Below are 21,347 nucleotides of genomic sequence, written 5' to 3'. Positions count from 1 at the left end.
CTGTTAAAAGGAGACAACCCAAACATAAGTCACATCTTATCTTAGGGACCTCGTAGTACCATATCACCCCAATAGAGCGCTTCGCTCTCAGACTGCAGGCTTACTTGTAGTTCCTAGGGTTTGTAAGAGTAGAATGGGAGGCAGAGCCTTCAGCTTTCAGGCTCCTCTCCTGTGGAACCAGCTCCCAATTCAGATCAGGGAGACAGACACCCTCTCTACTTTTAAGATTAGGCTTAAAACTTTCCTTTTTGAAAAAGCTTATAGTTAGGGCTGGATCAGGTGACCCTGAACCATCCCTTAGTTATGCTGCTATAGACTTAGACTGCTGGGGGGTTCCCATGATGCACTGAGTGTTTCTTTCTCTTTTTGCTCTGTATGCACCACTCTGCATTTAATCATTAGTGATTGATCTCTGCTCCCCTCCACAGCATGTCTTTTTCCTGATTCTCTCCCTCAGCCCCAACCAGTCCCAGCAGAAGACTGCCCCTCCCTGAGCCTGGTTCTGCTGGAGGTTTCTTCCTTCCCACTGTCACCAAGTGCTTGCTGATAGGGGGTCGTTTTGACCGTTGGGGTTTTTCTGTAATTATTGTATGGCTTTTGCCTTACAATATAAAGCGCCTTGGGGCAACTGTTTGTTGTGATTTGGCTAGGGTGGTTCAAAAAAATAAAAGTTGGAAATTCATTACTCTCACCCCTTCATTTTATGATGCTTTGGGAAAAAAGAAAGCCTGACAAATATTTTTGTCATACATTAATAATAGAGGTAGCACATCATAGCTGAAGGTTGTAAATATATCAGTTATCGCTGCCTGAGTGCCCATGCAATAGGTTATCCATTATCCAGTATCTAATCACATCACTTATAAAGAGGATAGAAGTTAACCACCTGAGTGTAACTAAAGTATAATTTTATATTCAATTTAAAACTATACCTGGGTTTAAATATTTCTCACAAACAACATACTTTCAAAAATGTTATTTTAGGCTACAAGCTGAAAATTTTGCTTCAATTCACAGCTTCTTTTCTTTCAGATCTTTGGTGATGGTGAATCTAACATGAGATAAATGTAAAAAGAGACACTTGCTGACTTAACATGCTTAACCATTAACTGGAAACTTCAGTAAAACATGTCAGCTACTAGAAGTAGAACATTTGTATACCTTATTGGTTCCACCGACTGAAATAAAGGGAAACAAATTGCCCTCAAATGGGCAAATACTCAAGGTATTTTCTTCAAACACACTGATTTGAAGAAAACTGTCCATGATGCTGCTGTGACCTCTATAGACATGGCAATTCCTTTTTGGGAGAGAGCTAGAATCCCACTGAGGGCAAAGCAGCATCTGATCACAAAGTTAGAAAAGGTGTTCGGAAAATGGAAAACATTGAAAAAGACCAAGAATCGCAATACAGACAAGCAGAAGAAAGATGAAACAGTGTTTTGTGAATCTTTGGAGGACTTGTTTGACATGGCACATCAGGATGTCCTAACAATGATAAAGTTTGAAGATGACAGACAGTTCCTACTTGCTCAGCGAGAGAAAGGTAGAGGATGCATGACAGGCATAGATAAAATACAAACTGCCAAAGAACAAAGAGCAGAAAAAAGGAAAGCTGCAGAAGCAAAATACAAAGAGAAACTGGAGGAGCCTGGACCATCTAATGTCTCACTACCTGACACTGTCTCCAGCCAGAGTGAAGAGAACACAGAAAGTCCAGATGAAGAATTTGTTATGCCAGTGTCACAAAAAGCCAGTAAAATTAAAGCTGTTGTAACACCAGGACTTGCAGCAGCATTGGATAGGACCAAAACAACAGACAGAAGTGCCACCTATATTCTGACTGAAACGGCAGCAAGTCTTGGTCATGATGCAAGCAACTTAAATATCATTATCATGTAAAGGATGTTCTCTTATGTTACACAGCTGTATAATTGGTTCTTGTGCTGATTCATACATTTTTGAATATTAAGTACTGAAAGGCATAAAGAATATTATTGTTTGGAGCTAGATCAAAATATATGTGGAAATATATAAAACATAGACTTATTTAAATTTATCAATAATGAAACAGTATTTCATCAATAAAATGAAAATGCAATGTTTGTTACAAAATCTTCGCTACCCCAGTATGTAGGTATTGTAGGAGCATGATACATGTACGAGAAGAACTGCATCTCACAATTCATGTTTTAGTGTTAACTATTTTATGGGATATGAAAAGATTTGATTTTCCAATGTATTGCCATAATTTCTGTCCTGACATATCAATATTAAACTGACAGAAATAATTTAGAAATATCTGGAAATGACCATACTACATGACAAAGTTATTGCGAGCAAAATCTTTAAGGGCTGTGTGCTACCAGTAAAAATTATTAGAGTTTTATGAAATTGTACATGATGTGTTTTTATGTTAGGTACAACAAATTTAGAGGGTGAGACTTGAAGTTTTTTGAAAAAATTTTTTTGACCATTTTTATGGACCACCCTCGATTTGGCACTATATAAATAAAATTGATTTGATTTGATAATAACCACCAGAGACACTGTGATTCGTTCTCGCATGCGAGGACAGAGACAGTTGCTCGAACGCTCTGTACCTTCTCTCTGAAGCCTGTCTCCCTCCCCAGCCTTTTTATTTTCTCAAACACATAAGAGGGTGAAAAGCAAACATAAATTATTTTATAGTCTGCCTCCTTACAGATAAGACATTATGGGGGTTTTTTGACAAGCAAAACAGAACAGGCTGCAACTGGTTTCACAGGGTCGTATTGTTCCCCTTCAAGGACGGTTAGCTAATTAAACTTACTTCTGCTCATTTCTCTATGCAGTAGAAGTTAGCTTAGCTGATAAGGTTCACATTCTCCTCAAAAGCAACAAAAAGCCATTTCACACAGTAAATGATCAGTGGTTCACTTAGAAAATGAAAACCCACACACAATGTATAAGAAAGACATTATAAATGATAACATATATGTACAATTTCTTTAACATTTCCCTCCTGTTGATCAATTTTAATGTCTATATTCTCATTATCACAAATCTGCCTCTTCCAGTTCACAGATTTTCAGCAGTTTGGTCATATCCATAGATGCATTAAATCTTACACTCAGAGGAGTCAATGCTTTTCTCCAGATATCACAACAATCATATTTGCCTCCCTTGGTGGTATGACAACGTTCAACATCTGACTATAACAGAGCTATGCAGTAACAACCTAGCAACATGCTGTTTACTGTGCCCGAAATCATTTGCTGAATTAATGATCATATGAATGGAACTATGCAGCATGCCATAACACTCAGCAGGCCCACTTTTACAATAACTGGGGTAAGCAGTTTTTAATAGGATTTGATACAATGGCCCAGAAAAGAGCCATGAGGAGCAGCTATTATCCATAATAAAATCCTTAGTCATGATATCTCTCAAAAGTGTTAAATTTTGGATGGCCAGACCTATTGAGCCTCCATCATCATCGTTGTCTGGGATGAATGTACAACAGCTTTCCCCCACCATGGCGCACACTCCACCTGAGGCTGCAGTTAATTGATCCAGAACCATTCAATTCTGCATTTCCATCATCGTCAGAGCTGTCAACTCTGCCCTTATGCCTCTAAGAGCCTCAACAGTGGAGTTCACAAAGTAGCTAAATTGATAATTTAGAGTTTCCACCCGTAGCATCACCTTGCCCACTCCTAACCAGGGGAAGAGTGACAGCAGGACTTTCTGGTCCGTAGACCACAGCTTTGCGTCCAGAGGCACATCCGTTCCTCATATGGAATTGTGGGGCGTCAAGTCATGCTTAGAGCAATGACTGGTCGAGAGGTGAGCGGCTACGATGTAGGAATGCCGAGAGGTGGTTATCGGGGCACATCTGCCTGTCCATCCCGCTGGGAGGGCTATGAAGGCATTGTGGCCACATAGCCAATACATGCTCACCTGAGTGAAGGTTCTCACCGGGTCCCGTGCTTGGAAGTAATCTGTGCATTTACCTCCGTAGGGAGCCTGGGTATCAGTTGAAGCTCCCATCCGATAGACAAGTACATGGCCCCAAAATGATCCCACACATCAGCTTCGCTGTCTTTCCCAAATTGGTAATTGGACCAGACAACAAAAGCTGGTTATTTGCATAACAGGTGAGTCGAGCTCTGGGATCAAGGAAAAGATTAGTGTGCACGGGTGCATCAAGTGATCCTTCTGCAGGTAGAAAAAAGTTTAAATGATATATTTTTTGGTGCCTTGGTGGTTATGTAGGAGCCTGTATGTTGTTGAACTGATTGATTAAGCATAGCGGAATTTATAGCCGACATTAACATGCGGAAATAGATGACTAACATTGAGAAATGGCAGTGGTTTTATGCGTGGGTGGGCTGCAGAAAGAGGCATCAAAGAGCACACAAAATTGGTCAAATTCACCTCATTAGCTAAAAACGTAACATATCTGTACCACATGTTCATCTGATATGGATTACGTGGAGTATCAAACATCCACTCAAAACTTGATCGTGGGCCTACTCGCTTCTGGTCTAAGTTGTCACTTTGTTTAGACATTTTCTCATACCACCAAGAAGTAGATGCCACAATTATAGCAATAGTCATCAGTATTATCAGCAAAGTGTGAACTTTACACCCCGCTCTGGCGGCAAATCTTTCCATAGCTGGAACAGTCTTTTGATATTTCTTTTTTTTCTCTCTCTCTCTCTCTCTCTCTCTCTCTCTCTTCCATCCAACAGTTCTATGCTTGGGGGGGGGTAGATGTCTTCTTTCTTTGGTGACAGTTCAGAATCTCACTTCAGCAGTTCTGGGCTTTTTGGGTGAATGAGGCTTATATCAGTATGGTATATGTTGCATGGGACTAAAAGTGTTTTACTTCAGGCGCCCTGTTCCTTCGGAACAGAATATCTGCTTCTCTTCCTGGTCTGGTCACGTCTACTTCTTTGCTCTATTTCAAGCTTGTAGTCCGTCTACTTCTCATCCTGGCTTGTATAGGATTCTCCTCAGTTTTTAACTGGTTTCTCGTCTGCTTCTCTCCTCGAGCAACTAGTCTGCGTCAGGACCCTGGATTGGCTTTGATTTCTTGTCTGGTTCGGCTTTATCTTCATCTCATCCTTGATCACACTCTGGTCATGTTCTCTTGGGCTGTCATTTTGATTCTACGGAGGGACAGACGTGCTTCCACCCATTACTGGACCTATACAGGTCATCAGCCAACACCTTCACGCGTTGTCTCCTTTGTTTGGTTCAGTATCTTTCAGATATCCTTGTCTTTTGCAGTGCACCCAAGATGACCTTTCTGCGATTTTGACTGCAGTGGGGGTGGTCAGCAGCACTTGGAACGGACCTTCCCAGTTTGGAGATGACCAGTTCTTCTTCTTAATGGTCTTTATCAGCACCCAATCGCCAATCTGGATAGAGTTCTCAGCTTCCTGCGCAGAAACAGGAGAGTCTGGCATCTTGTTAGCGTGTATTACGTCTTTGTGGGTCAACACTCATCTCATATAATCAACTAATCCCTTATCTTCACTATCAGGCCCGTTATTGCATGTAAGTCTGGTAACCTGTAGGGCCTTTCATACAGGATTTCAAATGGAGTAAGACCAGTTTCTAAACTGGGAGTTATATGCATGTACAGTTTCACTAGATCTACAGTACAGTAGTGTTCAGAATAATAGTAGTGCTATGTGACTAAAAAGATTAATCCAGGTTTTGAGTATATTTCTTATTGTTACATGGGAAACAAGGTTCCAGTAGATTCAGTAGATTCTCACAAATCCAACAAGACCAAGCATTCATGATATGCACACTCTTAAGGCTATGAAATTGGGCTATTAGTAAAAAAAAGTAGAAAAGGGGGTGTTCACAATAATAGTAGTGTGACATTCAGTCAGTGAGTTCGTCAGTTTTGTGGAACAAACAGGTGTGAATCAGGTGTCCCCTATTTAAGGATGAAGCCAGCACCTGTTGAACATGCTTTTCTCTTTGAAAGCCTGAGGAAAATGGGACGTTCAAGACATTGTTCAGAAGAACAGCGTAGTTTGATTAAAAAGTTGATTGGAGAGGGGAAAACTTATACACAGGTGCAAAAAATTATAGGCTGTTCATCTACAATGATCTCCAATGCTTTAAAATGGACAAAAAACCAGAGATGCATGGAAGAAAATGGAGAACAACCATCAAAATGGATAGAAGAATAACCAGAATGGCAAAGGCTCACCCATTGATCAGCTCCAGGATGATCAAAGACAGTCTGGAGTTACCTGTAAGTGCTGTGACAGTTAGAAGACGCCTGTGTGAAGCTAATTTGTTTGCAAGAATCCCCCACAAAGTCCCTCTGTTAAATAAAAGACATGTGCAGAAGAGGTTACAATTTGCCAAAGAACACATCAACTGGCCTAAAGAGAAATGGAGGAATATTTTGTGGACTGATGAGAGTAAAATTGTTCTTTTTGGGTCCAACAGCCACAGACAGTTTGTGAGACGACCCCCAAACTCTGAATTCAAGCCACAGTTCATTCAAGCATGTTTTGGGCATGTTTCTCCTACTATGGTGTTGGGCCTATATATCACATACCAGGTATCATGGATCAGTTTGGATATGTCAAAATACTTGAAGAGGTCATGTTGCCTTATGCTGAAGAGGACATGCCCTTGAAATGGGTGTTTCAACAAGACAATGACCCCAAGCACACTACTAAACCAGCAAAATCTTGGTCCCAAACCAACAAAATTAATGCCACACAATATAAACAACACTCACACTGCACACACAACAGACACAACACAACATAAACCATACTCACACAACACAATATAAACAACAGTCACACTGCACACACAACAGACACAACACAACATAAACCATACTCACACAACACAATATAAACAACACTCACACTGCACACACAACAGACACAACACAACATAAACCATACTCACACAACACAATATAAACAACAGTCACACTGCACACAGATAGACACACAACACAATATAAACAACATTCACACTGCACACACACAGACACACAACACAATATAAACAACATTCACACTGCACACACACAGACACACAACACAATATAAACAACATTCACACTGCACACACACAGACACACAACAGTATAAACAACATTCACACTGCACACACACAGACACACAACACAATATAAACAACATTCACACTGCACACACACAGACACACAACACAATATAAACAACATTCACACTGCACACACAGACACACAACAGTATAAACAACATTCACACTGCACACAACAGACACACAATGTAATATAAACAACATTCACACTGCACACACACAGACACACAACAGTATAAACAACATTCACACTGCACACACACAGACACACAACACAATATAAACAACATTCACACTGCACACACACAGACACACAACACAATATAAACAACATTCACACTGCACACACAGACACACAACAGTATAAACAACATTCACACTGCACACAACAGACACACAATGTAATATAAACAACATTCACAGCAAACAACAGACATACAATGTAATATAAACAACACTCACACTGCAAACAACAGACATACAATATTAACACTCACACTGCAAACAACAGACACACAATTCAATATAAACAACACTCACACTGCAAACAACAGACATACAATATTAACACTCACACTGCAAACAACAGACAGACAATATTAACACTCACACTGCAAACAACAGACACACAATTCAATATAAACAACACTCATACTGCAAACAACAGACATACAATATTAACACTCACACTGCAAACAACAGACACGCAATTCAATATAAACACTCATACTGCAAACAACAGACACGCAATTCAATATAAACAACACTCATACTGCAAACAACAGACACGCAATTCAATATAAACAACAGTCACACTGCAAACAACAGACATACAATATTAACACTCACACTGCAAACAACAGACAATATTAACACACTGCAAACAACAGACACACAATGTAATATAAACAACACTCACACTGCAAACAACAGACACAATTCAATATAAACAACACTCATACTGCAAACAACAGACACAATTCAATATAAACAACACTCATACTGCAAACAGACACAATTCAATATAAACAACAGTCACACTGCAAACAACAGACATACAATATTAACACACACTGCAAACAACAGACAATATTAACACACTGCAAACAACAGACACACAATGTAATATAAACAACACTCACACTGCAAACAACAGACACACAATGTAATATAAACAACACTCATACTGCAAACAACAGACACACAATCCAATATAAACAACACTCATACTGCAAACAACAGACACACAATTCAATATAAACAACACTCACACTGCAAACAACAGACATACAATATTAACACTCACACTGCAAACAACAGACATACAATAGTAACACACACTGCAAACAGACACGCAATTCAATATAAACAACACCCATACTGCAAACAACAGACACAATTCAATATAAACAACAGTCACACTGCAAACAACATACAATGTTAACACTCACACTGCAAACAACAGACATACAATGTTAACACTCACACTGCAAACAACAGACATACAATATTAACACTCACACTGCAAACAACAGACATACAATATTAACACTCATACTGCAAACAACAGACATACAATATTAACACTCACACTGCAAACAACAGACATACAATATTAACACTCATACTGCAAACGACATACAATATTAACACTAATACTGCAAACAACAGACACACAATATTAACACTCACACTGCAAACAACAGACATACAATATTAACACTCATACTGCAAACAACAGACACACAATTCAATATAAACAACAGTCACACTGCAAACGACATACAATATTAACACTCACACTGCAAACAACAGACATACAATAGTAACACACACTGCAAACAACAGACACGCAATTCAATATAAACAACACCCATACTGCAAACAACAGACACAATTCAATATAAACAACAGTCACACTGCAAACAACAGACATACAATATTAACACTCACACTGCAAACAGACATACAATATTAACACTCACACTGCAAACAACAGACACGCAATTCAATATAAACAACAGTCACACTGCAAACAACAGACATACAATATTAACACTCACACTGCAAACAACAGACAATATTAACACACTGCAAACAACAGACACACAATTCAATATAAACAACACTCACACTGCAAACAACAGACACGCAATTCAATATAAACAACACTCGTACTGCAAACAACAGACACAATTCAATATAAACAACACTCATACTGCAAACAACAGACACAATTCAATATAAACAACAGTCACACCGCAAACAACAGACATACAATATTAACACTCACACTGCAAACAGACATACAATATTAACACTCACACTGCAAACAACAGACAATATTAACACACTGCAAACAACAGACACACAATGTAATATAAACAACACTCACACTGCAAACAACAGACACACAATGTAATATAAACAACACTCATACTGCAAACAACAGACACGCAATTCAATATAAACAACACTCACACTGCAAACAACAGACATACAATTCAATATAAACAACACTCACACTGCAAACAACAGACACGCAATTCAATATAAACAACACTCACACTGCAAACAACAGACATACAATAGTAACACACACTGCAAACAACAGACACGCAATTCAATATAAACAACACCCATACTGCAAACAACAGACACAATTCAATATAAACAAGTCACACTGCAAACAACAGACATACAATATTAACACTCACACTGCAAACAACAGACATACAATATTAACACACTGCAAACAACAGACACACAATTCAATATAAACAACACTCACACTGCAAACAACAGACATACAATTCAATATAAACAACACTCACACTGCAAACAACAGACATACAATAGTAACACACACTGCAAACAACAGACACGCAATTCAATATAAACAACACCCATACTGCAAACAACAGACACAATTCAATATAAACAAGTCACACTGCAAACAACAGACATACAATATTAACACTCACACTGCAAACAACAGACATACAATATTAACACTCACACTGCAAACAACAGACATACAATTCAATATAAACAACAGTCACACTGCAAACAACAGACATACAATATTAACACTCACACTGCAAACAACAGACATACAATGTTAACACTAATACTGCAAACAACAGACATACAATATTAACACTAATACTGCAAACAACAGACATACAATATTAACACTCACACTGCAAACAACAGACATACAATAGTAACACACACTGCAAACAACAGACATACAATAGTAACACACACTGCAAACAACAGACACGCAATTCAATATAAACAACACCCATACTGCAAACAACAGACACAATTCAATATAAACAACAGTCACACTGCAAACAACAGACATACAATATTAACACACTGCAAACAACAGACACAATATTAACACTCACACTGCAAACAACAGACATACAATATTAACACACTGCAAACAACAGACAATATTAACACACTGCAAACAACAGACACACAATTCAATATAAACAACAGTCACACTGCAAACAACAGACATACAATATTAACACTCACACTGCAAACAACAGACATACAATGTTAACACTCACACTGCAAACAACAGACATACAATATTAACACTCACACTGCAAACAACAGACACAATATTAACACTAATACTGCAAACAACAGACACAATTCAATATAAACAACAGTCACACTGCAAACAACAGACATACAATATTAACACTCACACTGCAAACAACAGACATACAATATTAACACTCACACTGCAAACAACAGACATACAATATTAACACACTGCAAACAACAGACACACAATTCAATATAAACAACAGTCACACTGCAAACAACAGACATACAATATTAACACTCACACTGCAAACAACAGACATACAATATTAACACTCACACTGCAAACAACAGACATACAATATTAACACTCACACTGCAAACAACAGACATACAATATTAACACACTGCAAACAACAGACACACAATTCAATATAAACAACAGTCACACTGCAAACAACAGACATACAATATTAACACTCACACTGCAAACAACAGACACAATATTAACACTAATACTGCAAACAACAGACATACAATATTAACACTCACACTGCAAACAACAGACATAAAATACAATAAAGAAGACCTGGGGCCTGTACTACGAAGCGGGGTTACTGGCTTATCAGGGTAACTTCGGGAGTAAGTTGATGACGTGTGGAGTAACTTCCCGGTTAACCCGTACTACGAAAGGTGGATAGGTTTTGATCGAGGTATGCTGCCACGGCAACTTACGCCGTGTGGCAAACCTGCTCCGAGCAGGTTATGTTCCAGGATTAGCGAGAGGTTTTCGCTTAACCACACCCCTTATAAGTACCGTCCATCCACCTTCAATCACTCTGAAGACAATGCCGGCCTACCTGGATGATCCGTCTGATATTGGGGCACAAATTGTGAGGGGCTCTCTTTGCAGGGCGAGGGTTTTTAAAGACCGCCAGAATCCGCTGACATACCCGGACGATATTCTCTATGAAAGATATAGATTCTCAGCCGAGGGAATTCATTATCTTTGTCAGCTGATTGGGCCAGAAGTCTGTAACATCACCCATCGTACACTGTAAAAAAAGACTGTTGTTTTTACAGGAAAACGCTGGCAGCTGTGGTTACCACTGTAAAAAATACAGCAGTTAAATGTACAAAAAAAGAGAGCTCTTGTCTTATTAGTAGGCCTATGCCCACTTCTGAATCGTGTTGCATCTGGGCGTAATTAATGGAAGAAGGTCATTTTTCTACACATATCAGACATTCCACAGGTTAATCATCTGTAACAGATCTGGGGAACAATTGAATTGTACGTACGCATTTACCCGATCAGCAATACGTTGCCAACAAGCCTGTCTTGCTTTATTGGCAGACGATGTGTTCGATTTCCTGCTTAATTTAAATTCCTCGTAGCTCCACATAATAATCGTGTATTCTTCTTCGGTAAAGTAAGGTGACCGCGTCATCATTGAAAAAATGGTGACATGTGCTACAACCCGCCCCTTTTATGTGATTAGGTTAACAGGTTCAACAAAACATCTTATTCAGCGTCGTAGTACCGATTAACACCACTTGAGGGAACCAGGTTTTGTCAACCCCGGTTTAGGAGGTTGACCCTGGGTTACATCTGAGTAAGTTAACCCCTCTTCGTAGTACAGGCCCCTGTTCTTGTGTATGGGTTGAATGTTTGTACAGCAAACATCATAAAATAAAATACAAGTTTGTATTTTGTACAAGTTTGAAGTTCAAAAACTTCATTGAAGACCAGCATTACCACAATGTTCATGCCTACAATGACTAGATGTAAACGTCAGACCACAACTATATAACTGTAAATAAGAGAGATGTTCCTTTTAATGATGTACATTTCATAAAACTCAGCTGGGTCGCTCAAAGTCAGCGTTTATTTTGATGTTTGAAGTACTTGTTTGCAGTACTATGTGTATATTGTGTTCCATTACATCTTACTGTCAACATTAAGTTTTACAAAAGCCTGACCGATACGGGTTTGTTGCAGACTGATATGATACCAGTAACATGACGGAAAAAAACTGGTGATATCAATATATCTTCTGATGTGTTCATAGAAAACCACAGTCTGAACATTTGGATATCAAACCTTTAAGACAAAGAAATCTCACTTGGGTTTGATGTTTTACAGTTTAAATGTGAATGCTGCGGTACATAACTATAAATATAAACAGCACTGCATTGCTCAGCATTGGTCCCACTTAGCTGGTGGCATAGAGACCACTTGTCTCCTGTTGCTGTAAAACATCCACTCTGACTGAAAATAAATGGCAGCTGGTCGCTTTGCCTCTGTCTCTTGTAGCCAATGTGACCACAGAATGATGAGGGTCCCAGCTATGTTTGACAGCTTAGTAAACAATGTTGTCAGAGCATCCTCTGACAACATTGTTTACAAAGAACTGTTTACAATGCCTCACCAGAGCACCCTCTGCTGGACACACTACAGTATGTAATGATACCATTTCCAACAAGCAAAGTGTTTTACTGCATTGTTAAACAAAACTTTTCATATCAGTAAAAAAATGGTTTCATGAAAGGCCAACATTATTGTCCAACTGGTTTTAGTTTTGGGTTCTTGTTTTTACATTATTGTCTTCACACTCACACGTCTAATAAACATGACTCACGTCTCTGTGTGTCCAAATGTGTCATAATAAATACTAATCAATTATCTGTATTTTTGGTCATTTGGTTTTTACAGTCCATGGGTTTACGTAGACGTTAGTGAAAACCCGTCAAATACAACTTTACTAAACTGGGGACATCATCTGATCCAAGAGGTTTTAAGTCCAGGGGCCTGTACTACGAAGCGGGGTTACTGGCTTATCAGGGTAACTTCGGGAGTAAGTTGATGACGTGTGGAGTAACTTCCTGGTTAACCCGTACTACGAAAGGTGGATAGGTTTCGATTGAGGCATGCTGCCACGGCAACTTACGCTTTGCGCCAATCCTGCTCTGAGCAGGTTATGTTCCAGGATTAGCGTGAGGTTCTCGCTTAACCACTCCCTTTATAAGTACCGTCCATCCACCTGCATCACTCCGAAGACAATGCCGGCCTACCTGGATGATCCGTCTGATATTGGGGCACAAATTGTGAGGGGCTCTCTTTGCAGGGCGAGGGTTTTTAAAGACCGCCAGAATCCGCTGACATACCCGGACGATATTCTCTATGAAAGATATAGATCCTCAGCCGAGGGAATTCGTCATCTTTGTCAGCTGATCGGGCCAGAAGTCTGTAACATCATCCATCGTACACTGTAATAAAAGACTGTTGTTTTTACAGGAAAAGGCTGGCAGCTGTGGTTACCAGGGAATTCCTGTAAAACATACAGCAGCACAGTAGATAACATTACAGACATAATATGTATATGGATTTACAGTGAATCAACCACGGCTGACTCATTAAAAGAACTGTTAAATCTACAAACAAGAGCTCTCTTTTTTTGTACATTTAACTGCTGTATTTTTTACAGGAATTCCCTGGTAACCACAGCTGCCAGTGTTTTCCTGTAAAAACAACAGTCTTTTATTACAGTGTACGATGGATGATGTTACAGACTTCTGGCCCGATCAGCTGACAAAGATGACAAATTCCCTCGGCTGAGGATCTATATCTTTCATAGAGAATATCGTCCGGGTATGTCAGCGGATTCTGGCGGTCTTTAAAAACCCTCGCCCTGCAAAGAGAGCCCCTCACAATTTGTGCTCCAATATCAAACGGATCATCCAGGTAGGCCGGCATTGTCTTCGGAGTGATTGAAGGTGGATGGACGGTACTTATAAAGGGAGTGGTTAAGCGAAAACCTCAAGCTAACCGAGAACATAACCTGCTCGGAGCAGGTTTGGCACACAGCGTAAGTTGCCGTGGCAGCATACCTCGATCGAAACCTATCCACCTTTCGTAGTACGGGTTAACCGGGAAGTTACTCCACACATCATCAACTAAATCCCAAAGTTAGCCTGATAAGCCAGTAACCCCGCTTCGTAGTACAGGCCCCAGGAGATCAATAGTTTACCATTTCAAATCTGACCATGAAAATGTGGAGCATCATGAAATGTGGTGTCATGCATGCTCCTTGCCATGACCTGAAAGACTGTCCACAGGTTAGGAACTTACTGATCCCACACAGTATGGACTTCTTTTGTTTATTTCTGCTTTCCAGGTCTGGGTCTGTGTTTTTTGAAGACTCCTGTCTCAGCAGAGTGAGTCCTTTATTTCCAAGAGTTTCATCTTGAGTCCTCAGAGAGGAACCTTGACTCAAAGAGAGAACACAAAGGAAAAAGGGCGGAATTAACACCGTTGCTGTGGATGATGTAATGAGTCCATTATTGATGGACTCGCAGACTCTGAATTTTTGTCCAAAGTGTTTCATATTTAAACCACACTTGAATATTTCAGTTTGATTTGGAGGGATGTTGTTGTAGCTACTGGTCTCCATCGCTACACCTGGTCCAGATTCCAGGTCCTGCTGCTTGGCGCTCTGCGGACAGACCACAGAGGACAACACAGACCTGATCCAGGTTCAGTTCTCTAAAATAGAAAATATCTACTTGTTCATCCCAGAACTTGAGTGGGCAGCCTTCCTCACTGCTTCCACACTGACAGAAGTGAAACAGCGACACAAATCTTAGAGGGTCATATACATGTGTGCGAGTACAGTAGTGTTCAGAATAATAGTAGTGCTATGTGACTAAAAAGATTAATCCAGGTTTTGAGTATATTTCTTATTGTTACATGGGAAACAAGGTACCAGTAGATTCAGTAGATTCTCACAAATCCAACAAGACCAAGCATTCATGATATGCACACTCTTAAGGCTATGAAATTGGGCTATTAGTAAAAAAAAAGTAGAAAAGGGGGTGTTCACAATAATAGTAGTGTGACATTCAGTCAGTGAGTTCATCAGTTTTGTGGAACAAACAAGTGTGAATCAGGTGTCCCCTATTTAAGGATGAAGCCAGCACCTGTTGAACATGCTTTTCTCTTTGAAAGCCTGAGGAAAATGGGACGTTCAAGACATTGTTCAGAAGAACAGCGTAGTTTGATTAAAAAGTTGATTGGAGAGGGGAAAACTTATACACAGGTGCAAAAAATTATAGGTTGTTCATCTGTGTGTGGAAGAAAACAGAAAACAACTAAATACTAGTTTAGTGATTCACAGGGTTGCTAAAAAAGCAGTTTGAACATAATAGTTTTGAGTTTGTAGCGTCAACAGCAGATGCTACTATTATTGTGAACACCCCCTTTTCTTTTTTTTTTACTAATAGCCCAATTTCATAGCCTTAAGAGTGTACATATCATGAATGCTTGGTCTTGTTGGATTTGTGAGAATCTACTGAATCTACTGGTACCTTGTTTCCCATGTAACAATAAGAAATGTACTCAAAACCTGGATTCATCTTTTTAGTCACATAGCACTACTATTATTCTGAACACTACTGTACGTCTGTGTATCTGTGCGAATGTCTGTCTGTGTGTACATTTGTGTGTGCGTGTGTGAATCTGTGTGCAGATGTCACTGTTTTTTTCATTTATCCTTGATTTCTTTTTAATAGAATGCAGTGGGCCCCAGACCCGGGGTCTAAATTTGCACCCTAGACTCTAAAGTTGCACCCTAACCAGAGCTGGCACTGTGTCTGAGGGCTCTCTTCAAGATGGTTATCGTTCCTTTAATTAGCAGATATCTGCACCTCGTGTGTGCTTGGGTGACTGACTCGATGTTTCTTCAGGTTCTTCTTCATAAGATCTGTTGCTCCACCACAACTGGGATGATATTGATGTCTTTCAGTGACCATGTTGTTTTCAGGTCTTGGTGTTTGGTGATCTTTCCCCTTTCTGCTCGATTCAGGTCATAGTCACAGGGGACTGTCACATCGATAATTTTGGCTGTTTTCTCTTGCTTGTTCCAGATGACAATATCAGGTTTGATTGCACCTCCTTCCATATGTCTTCCTGCTGGGATCTTTGTCGTAGAAGACAGTTACTTTTCCGTTGGATGAGACTGGTGCTGGCTGATGCACCCAGACGTTTTCTTTGACTTCCATCTCCAGTTCCTTGCATACTTTCCAGTGGAGATATTGACAGATCTTGTTGTCTGGATCTGCCATGAGGATCTGGCATGCTGATGTTAGATGGTTTACACTCAACAGCTGTATGACAGAATCGGCATTTATCATTTTGTGAGATCCCTGACATTTTTGTTTGAAGCCATTTGTTAGAAGTCCCTGATCTTGTGCTCCAATCAGAATTATTTCTCCATCAAAACCAAGTTCTCCATTTTTCAGCCACTGCATTGATCCAACTTTGTCAGTGTATTTCCTTTTCGAGTTCATTCTTGGAATCGTCCAGCCCTTTTGTGCTGTTTCCATCTGTCCACTCGATGTTTTCCTTCTCTTTTGCTGTATTGTTCTCTGGTCTGTCTTGGGAGTTTTGTTGCAGGCGTCAGATTGTTGCGTTCTCCCTCTTGTAGAAGTTCTTTGCCAAAGTTTTTTTTGTCAGTTTGGAGATTGAGGTCTGTTCGGATAAGGTCTTCTCGTGATGTGCGACCTTTTTCATGATTTCTTCTTCAGAGCTCTTTAAGTACTGTCCAATACTTATTCTAGATGCTCTGTAGGCCTGGCTGATTTCAGTGAGACCCAGACCGCCTTCTCTGCGAGGGAGATCTATTCTGTCCATGCACTGATTTCTGTATGTGACTTTGTGGGGGGTGAGCATCTTCCTGGTTCTCGTGTCCAACTTCGCTGTGGCCATCACATAAAAATTATGCGCATAAGATGTGTGATGTTTTCACCAGTGTCACTCTTGAGACGTCTGTGCTCCCACATTGTTGTTCCCGTTACTTCAGGGTGAGAACTAATCACGTCACTCTGTTTTCAGTCGGCCATGAGGGTGCACAGCATGCTGGGATAGAAAAAATAACCCACATACACACAAGTCTGCAAGTCAAAGGGAGTTTACTGTACATGTGAGACAAAGCAGTTGGACTAAAAAAGGCTCATTTGGCCATTCCAGACAGCCAGCTGAGCTTGAACAGAGAGGGCGGGGCCATGTCCTCGTCCTGATTGGCGAGCTGTCTGAACAGGCTGCCTGGCCGGGAGTCCTGCTCGTCAAGCGCCACAGATGCTGAGGGACCCTGAAACAAGAAGGATGAGACGAGTCTGTTATTTGCACAGGTGGTAAATAAGGAGGATCAATCAGATCACTTGCTCTGGGGCGCCATGCTAACCGCACTGCTAGCGGACTCCACAATGCTGAATGATCTAAAGTGATTTCAGTGGAAACGCCACCAAGACTCCACTGTTTCTGCAGATGGTGGACGACGGACACCGGAGTCAGTGATCTGCAGGAACCCTCTGTGGACCAACTCACCAACGAACCAAACTCACACTGAGCCATGTTGACAAGAGGAAGCAAAGTGTGCCACCGCCACTACCACCGCTTATATCACACACATTCACAGTGCACAGACAAAAAAAAACATAACATTGGACATTTACATGTTTTTGTATGTTACATCAATTCAAATATCCAAAACCTCTTTATACAGGGCGTTCCAATGTGGTGGGCATCAGAGTCACTGTGCACACCACATGATGCTGCTGGCAATTTATCTAATGTCCAAAAAGAATAAATAAATAAATAAATAAATAATTTGTCTTTCATCATATCTTGTCTGTGTACTTTTGCAAAAGTCACTTCAAAGCTTTGAATTGAAGCTTTCCAGACAAACTAAGATACAACACAGCTTGGGACTCCAAGTCGCATCTCCTCCACTCTCACTTATGTCTGCTTTCTGCATTTAACCTTCAAGTCCCTACTTCACCAGACTTGTGAATTCCTCAAAACTATATTGGATTCTGGATCTACTGGACTACTATTGGATTAACCATGGAATTGATCAGCTGGTCTCTGAACGCTATTGACACCATTTTTTCTACAAGAAAGTCAGGACTGGGGGATCCTACCTGCCCAGATGGAACGTATCCTGCGGGCTATGTCCTCGACTCCTGGGGGTCTTGGCGTGTTGCATGCTTGGCGCCTTTCTCTGTTGAGGATGTCGAGGATTTATTCATTTTTGGTCTTATGGTAGCAGGGCTGGTACTTTTTGGCTTATGTGCTGCCCTGATCTACCGGAAAAATGGCAAGACGGCGGCATCAAGAACCACAGCCCCTCATTTGTCCGTCATGATTAACGAGGTCGGCAAGGCAGTGCATTCTTAAACTGCATTGACTCTTGAACTCAGACGCAAATTGGATGACATCTTGGAGCAGATGCGTGCCGAGAGAGAGAGAGAGAGAGAGAGACAGAGACAGAGAGAGAGACAGAGACTTTCCATGACAAAAACTCCTGTAACAGTGGAATGTGCCGTTCATTTCCAAAGTGGATGCTGTGTTTTATCTGGGACGTTGTCTGACTTCCACAGGAATTGCAGAAGACGTGGACATCTGCACTTTTTCGGCACATTGAGACAAACGTGCGGAGGAATTCCGCGTGTCGCGGTAGAGCCGCATAGCGCAAAGCAACGCTGTGATGAAGCCTCACAGGACATGTTGGGGCATGGGTCACTGAAAGCCATATTAATTTTCCGAATGGTGTCCACCTGGAGGTCTCTCACAGTTTCTGGAAAAAAATTGATGCAGCAAACCTCCAAATCGTTCAGACATTTATTTGCAATAAAAATCCAACGAGAGGGGTGGACCAGTGCTCACACAAAGCCTGCTCACAGGCGAATGACGCAACCGACAGGCGTGAAAAAACTCACGCATGCGCACGAAGGTTCAAGCTTGGCTGATGCAATCACACGTGATTCAAATCCATACGGTTTTTGCAAAAAAATAAAAGGTCAGATACTTTTCTAACAGACCTCGTATACAAGAAATATAGTTACGACATAATATTATAGGAGTTTGCTTCTAAAATGTAATATTCATACAGGAGAAGATTGTATTAAATGTATACTTAGTCTGTAGACTAGTAGTAAAATTAAATTATAGCTAGTAGGCTAAGCTTTAAATATGGTTATTTTATTATAGAAACAGAAGCTATGATGTAATATGTTAGGTGTCATATAATGTCATAGGTCCCAACCTCAGACCAAAGCAGATTGTGTTTTGCAGTTGTGGCTCCCTAACTGTAGAACTCACTCCGACTGGGATCTGAGATCTTCAGACACTATTGAAATTTTTAAAAATCAAGATCAATGTGCACAGTCTTGCTTTTATTTATTTCTGTTACAGTTTAACTGCTGTATTAATGTCTATAGTTTCTTTTGTTTGTGACTGCTGTTCTTCAAAGTTTATACTTCCCCTTTTCTCTAGTGGTGTTGCACAACAACTTTTAGTGATGATTTCGGATCAGTTTCTCCAGCAGAAAACCACTACAACACCAGTGTACACAACAAAACACGCACAACAACACTGCAGCTTCTTCACTTGACACCAACTCTCACAACACCAAGAAAAACCACGACACCGTCCCACGTGGTCGAGCAGTTGAGCAGTGGTTCTCCCGCTGTGGGGACTTTAGTGTCCTGCTTTTTGCACTGAGTCAAAGACGCTATTGTGATGGTGTCCGTTATTCTCCCGCGCAGTCAAGCGGTTGTCAATGTCTTGTGATGTCATCACTTCAAAGCTGCGGTGGTTCCTTGGTTCGTGTTCCATTTGCTTTCAGGTTGAAAGTAAAGCACAAAATTTAAAATTGTATTTGTATGAAAGAAGGTAAGACCTTATTGTGTGAAGCGCCTTGAGGCAGCTTTGTTGTGGTTTGGCGTGATATAAATGAAATAAATTCAATTGAAATGGAAAGAGTCTGACATATGATTATGATGTCATAAAAGCATGTAAATGTCCAAAGCATTGAATAACCTTTAGAGGCACTGCACGATGAAAAGTTCAGGATGAGACAATGGAACTGGTCTGAGAGCAGCAGAGCTGGGATTAGTGAGTGCTCCCTCAGCGTTCACACAAATCAGCTTCACTCACCAGTGACATCACAACAGACACACACAGACGTCAACTTGCCTGCTATCCTGCACTCACAAATGCTGGGATGAAACAGGATGCAACAAAACAGTTAAAGACAGTGAATAAACACAGTGCCCTGACGTTAGCACCAACCACGGCTTCAGACTCACCCGCTGCTGAGGCGCCTCGCTGCCCCGTGTGGCCGGTTTGGATCTGCGCGTGTTCACCATGCTGAGAGGCAGCAGCCCAAACCTGCAAACACCAAACATCACAAACGGCTCTGGATCAGCAAACTACCTCACAAATCAACTGGGTTTGACACAGGTTTCCACACACCAACGAGGCCGGCACGGGTTTCCACACACCAACGAGGCCGGCACGGGTTTCCACACACCAACGAGGCCGGCACGGGTTTCCACACACCAACGAGGCCGGCACGGGTTTCCACACCCCAACGAGGCCGGCACGGGTTTCCACACACCAACGAGGCCGGCACGGTTTTCACACACCAACGAGGCCGGCACGGGTTTTCACACACCAACGAGGCCGGCACGGATTTCCACACACCAACGAGGCCGGCACGGGTTTCCACACACCAACGAGGCCGGCACGGGTTTCCACACACCAACGAGGCCGGCACGGGTTTCCACACACCAACGAGGCCGGCACGGGTTTTCACACACCAACGAGGCCGGCACGG

The 21,347-nt window shown here is 40.9% G+C and overlaps 1 protein-coding gene and 1 long non-coding RNA gene across 3 annotated transcripts in view; both read right to left on the bottom strand.

Moving 5' to 3' along the window:
* Nucleotides 1-4,701: 4,701 nt before the first annotated feature.
* On the bottom strand, nucleotides 4,702-16,663 carry LOC117528493. 2 transcript variants are annotated; one of them, XR_004565784.1, is made up of 2 exons: nucleotides 16,375-16,663; nucleotides 4,702-5,429 (listed from the first exon to the last, which is right to left on the bottom strand). It is a non-coding gene; the product is annotated as an uncharacterized LOC117528493 (long non-coding RNA). The 2 variants fall into 2 exon arrangements; XR_004565783.1 differs by lacking the exon at nucleotides 16,375-16,663 and adding an exon at nucleotides 14,801-15,444.
* Nucleotides 16,664-17,082: 419 nt separating this feature from the next.
* The window catches only part of cog1 (component of oligomeric golgi complex 1), a 128,113-nt gene continuing 123,848 nt past the window's right edge, over nucleotides 17,083-21,347 (bottom strand). The window contains 2 exon segments of the mRNA XM_034189822.1: nucleotides 17,083-17,816; nucleotides 20,818-20,899. Of these exon segments, the coding sequence (XP_034045713.1) occupies nucleotides 17,679-17,816; nucleotides 20,818-20,899 (220 nt within the window). The 3' untranslated portion in view covers nucleotides 17,083-17,678.

Source organism: Thalassophryne amazonica, chromosome 16, assembly GCF_902500255.1.
Source record: "Thalassophryne amazonica chromosome 16, fThaAma1.1, whole genome shotgun sequence".
In the NCBI taxonomy this organism is placed as follows: Eukaryota; Metazoa; Chordata; class Actinopteri; order Batrachoidiformes; family Batrachoididae; genus Thalassophryne; species Thalassophryne amazonica.
The sequence above is the reverse complement of the archived record's forward strand: the minus strand, read 5'-3'. Positions and strand labels throughout refer to the sequence as shown.